The 4,221-nt window shown below is 33.1% G+C and overlaps 1 protein-coding gene across 1 annotated transcript; it reads right to left on the bottom strand.

Annotated features, from left to right (window-relative positions):
* Positions 1-3,048: 3,048 nt before the first annotated feature.
* On the bottom strand, positions 3,049-4,221 carry LOC108383145 (protein PopA1-like). Its single transcript, XM_017639527.1, has 2 exons — positions 4,142-4,221; positions 3,049-3,899 (listed from the first exon to the last, which is right to left on the bottom strand). Exon 2 carries the CDS (start codon positions 3,623-3,625, stop codon positions 3,359-3,361), a length of 267 nt encoding a protein of 88 aa, XP_017495016.1. The 5' UTR covers positions 3,626-3,899; positions 4,142-4,221; the 3' UTR covers positions 3,049-3,358.

Raw genomic sequence — 4,221 nt, 5'->3', positions numbered from 1 at the left:
CATTTTTGTGACTTACAACAAGCAGTAGTTATTATGAACTGTCACATGCCAATGGTGGACTAAGCTATTTGAATAATGCATTAAGAGTAGCGAATCGTAAACTGGTAATTAATTATAACTAAATGTACATATGTATGTATCTGTACTTGATATCTACACAAGAGTATAAATTTATACTTTAGAAATTGACATGCACATTTACATATCCCACACCTATGTAGATCTAAAGTGAGCTAACTCAAATCGGGATCGGGAAATATAACTTGCTTGTGGATCGTACAGATACAACGCAATTAATACAAAAACAGGTATAAGAGTAGTTTTTTAGTAAGTGTATATAATCATGATGAAAAAGATTTTTGCATTGATTGGAAGTAAGAACTATGCATTGATTTATGCAAAAAATTTTCCTCTATTTTTTTTTTTTTAGTTGATTACAGTTTAGGTCTAGGTTTGCGATATGTACATTCATATTTGAATATCTAAGTATATGAGGCATTCTTTTTTTAGTCGGGCGGATTTCGTAAAAAATTATGTCATGTCTCCGATTCGCTTCAAAATTGTTTATGGGCTCTATGCATGAAATAAGCTAACACGTTCTTCGGAGATATGATATGTCAAAGTTCGAATTTTTTCGTAATTCTGACCATTCATATACTTCTTCAAATCGAGATGGGTTCTACTGATCGTAGAGACTTCATCTTAACGTCGTTTTAAAGCTAGAGAAACGGGCTTAACATTTCTGTATGTAAGATGGTCTTGATTGCCCTAAAGCTTACTTAGCTATTAACAGTTGAACTTTTGAAGTTGATTTGCATCGTGAATAACACCATCTTAATCCTTATGTAATTCTCTATAAAAAAACATGTTCCAAAGAATTGGTGTTGGTCTAGAACTATTTTTAAAATATATATATATTTTTTTAAGATTAGATGGTTTAGTTTGTCAACAATTTTTTTAATATGTTTTCGAAAACTTATGATGAGGTACATATACTATATGGCAAGGTGTTTAATATCGGGTTTTGGTAAAAACTTAAACTTTACTACGGATTCCGATAGAATACTATCCTACGGCAAGATTTTTCTTTAAGGCGACAACCCCCTGGAAATGGGCGTTGCATTTGTGGGACTAAACATTTTATTTTATTGCGAAATTCGACGGAATATTCTTTCGTTATCCACGTTTGTTACGTTATAAAGTTATTCAGCCGAAATCCACAATAAAATCTAAATTTTTGAACCCTAGTTATAAAATTGCCGCGTCCATTTCTTGAAGATTCTTTCATTGAAAAAGTTGTGGAACTAATTCTGTTAACAAAGGGATATTCTGCCGAAATCCGCAATAAAATCTGCGTTTTATTAATTTTAGCCCTCAAATTGCCACACCCATTTCTAGGGGTTTGTCGTGTTAAAGAAAAATCTTGCCGTTCAAATATTATTTCTTGATAGGTATTCTATCGGAATCCGCAATAAAATTTCACTCTTTGCAAAAACCCGATGTTTAACACATTACCAAATATATCTTAACATAATTTTTCGAAAAAAATTACAAAAAATTGTTGATTCTAACAAAATAAACCATCTCGTCATAAAGGAAAATATTTTAAAAATAGTTCTTGAAAACCCCCCATTTTTTTAACCACGGTTTTTATAGAAATTAAACAAGGATTACGATGGTAAAATTTTAAATCCCTAATTTACTGGTGTTCACTATGCAAATCAACTTCAAAAAGTTATATTTTACTTTAAAACGACGTTAAGAGGAAGGAGAGTGTCTACGATAAGCAGAACCCGAGATATACTGGCATGTTCTGCAAATAGTACGATTTCAAATCGGTGCGATTTGCAAAGTATTATTGTATATTTGTAATCAAAGTATTAAATGTTTCAAATGGAAACTGCTAGAACCACATCATTTACGTTATATCCCTCGATTTAATGCTAAATTTTCCCTCTTCGTTATAAATCCTCCGAAATAGATTTTGTAAATCGCACCGATTTGAAATCAGTTCGAAAGGCAGTATGTACAAGGATCAGGATGCTTTTATATTTTTTTGGCAAAAATTTGTTACGGCTAAACAAGTAGATATGTAATTAAAAAAAACACGTTTTTTTTAACTTAGATTTGTATAGAGAAAAATTAATTTTTTTGAATTTGTGTAATTTAAAACGATATACATTTCCATAGTTGACTACACGTAATATGAATGCATAGTTAAACTCTTTAACTCCTTATGACTAGTTGAAGTCCATAAGTAAATAGGTTCGCTTTTAGAAAAAAGAAATATGCAGATATTCTAAGGTAAAGGCCCTTGCCCATATGATTATCATGTGATAAGAAATAGTCTTTAGTGACTCTTTTGAAGACGGTGTGCCGTATGTATGTTTGTAACTTGACTGTCCTTAGCTGATGTATAAATAGTTGCAAACTTCGCAATAAACTAAAAAGAAAACATAACAAAAACATCTGCCCTTAGCAGCGCAGCCGACGTTTAGTTGTTCTTATGCATATTCAAGTACATATGTATGTATGTATGTACATTACGGTGGCCCCTAGTTATATTGAGAAAAATTGAATTGTTTAAATTCTCTGTATCACCACCTAGAAATGTGTGAATAGGCTAAAGACTAAAGTATGCAAAGTTTTAGATCAATCAAAAGAGATTTAGAGTTGGCTCAAAGCGCTCAAGGTTTCTTATGTATTTTATATGGGGAAAGAACTATTTTTCGTAGAAATTGTATAGAATCCTTGAATATCAATATTTTTCAAACGGCAAACTAAGTTTCTCTTCAGAAGACTTAAAAAAATATTACTCAATTGGTTATTTAAAATATGTTTAATATTAACGATGTTCGATGTTTTATGGGTTCTCACATTGCATTTCTTTGGGTTTGGGAAACCCATAGAAAATAGTTAATATTAATAAATTATTAAATAAACAATTGAGTGTTCTTTCTGAAAGTCTACTGAAGAGAAGAGTTAATCGTTTGAAAAATATTAATTTTCTACCATTTCTACCAAAAAGTACTTTCACTATATCAAATACATGGGAAACTATTCGCGCTTTGAGGCACCTCTAAATCTTTTTTGATTGACCTAAAACTTCGCATAGTTTAGTTTTAGGCTGTTCACACATTTCTAGGGAGTGAGACCGAGAACCTGAACTCTTTTCGAAATAAGGGCACCCTAATGAACATATGTCACCCAATTCAAGGAATTTCTGTGGTTACGTATTATTGCAAGGTTGAACAACTGCACAAACGAACAAAAAAACCCAAAATACTTAGCGCGGGCATCGTAAAAAGGGCTAAAGTTGACAATTATATACGTAAAAAAGGAGAGAAAAATGCAAAACTTACCTTGGTATGCAATTTGGTGGCGTACGATCCACTTCCCAGGCGGCGAACAATTTCATTGGCACCGGCTTCTGAATATTTTGGCTGCCAACGCCACTGGCCGCGGCAGCGCCATAATTGCTAGTGCTGGTCATAACACCACTATTGCCGCCACTACTACCAGCACCGCCAACCCCACCAATGCCACTACCACCAACGCCGGAGCCGCCACCGCCTATGTTGGCGCTAAACTTATCCAACTTGGACGATTTATCTACCATTTTCATTTGGCAGGCTTTTGGTAGTGCTACACTGGGAGAAAGTCAAAGTGTGGTACCTAGGCGGGTTGCAACACGGCTGTTATTCGGTTGAACTGGCGGGTGTGATGTATACTTCTTATTTTCTATGCACTTTTGTTTGTAGTTAAAATACGAGTAACTATAATTTAGTTGTCACTTGTCGTATTATGGTTGCTGCTTTTGTGCACGTTTCATGCCACAATTTTATGTTTACTTAGTTGCACATTAACTTTTTTGTTTCTTTAACTTAAGAACTTTGTTTCTGGAAGTTATTTATTACATGAGAATTTTGATTCATTGCATTTAGCCGTAGTGGTCAAAATTTTTTGCAGTTATATTTTACAAAAAAAAAACAATATGTACGTATTTACAAAAATAAAACGGTTTGCATAAGAAATTCTGCCTTGCGCATCTACTTAGATACGAAATTTTATTAATAACTCCAAGTACTCCCACTTCTGTGGTTAAAATTGTATGGACTTGTATATATACAATCATACATACATATGTAAGCCGCAAGAGCAATCTCATAGGTTCACAACCATAGCGCTTGGAATTTAGCAAATTTACTTTCATATACTATA

Source organism: Rhagoletis zephyria, unplaced genomic scaffold (genome assembly GCF_001687245.7).
Source record: "Rhagoletis zephyria isolate East Lansing unplaced genomic scaffold, Rhagoletis_zephyria_1.1 Rzeph_scaffold_30998, whole genome shotgun sequence".
Lineage (NCBI taxonomy): Eukaryota > Metazoa > Arthropoda > Insecta > Diptera > Tephritidae > Rhagoletis > Rhagoletis zephyria.
Note: the sequence above shows the minus strand (reverse complement) of the source record. Positions and strands in the feature narration are given on the sequence as shown.

Excerpts from the sequence above, each read along its gene's own strand:
- LOC108383145 (XM_017639527.1), bottom strand. The coding sequence starts at position 3,625 with ATGAAAATGGTAGATAAATCGTCCAAGTTGGATAAGTTTAGCGCCAAC.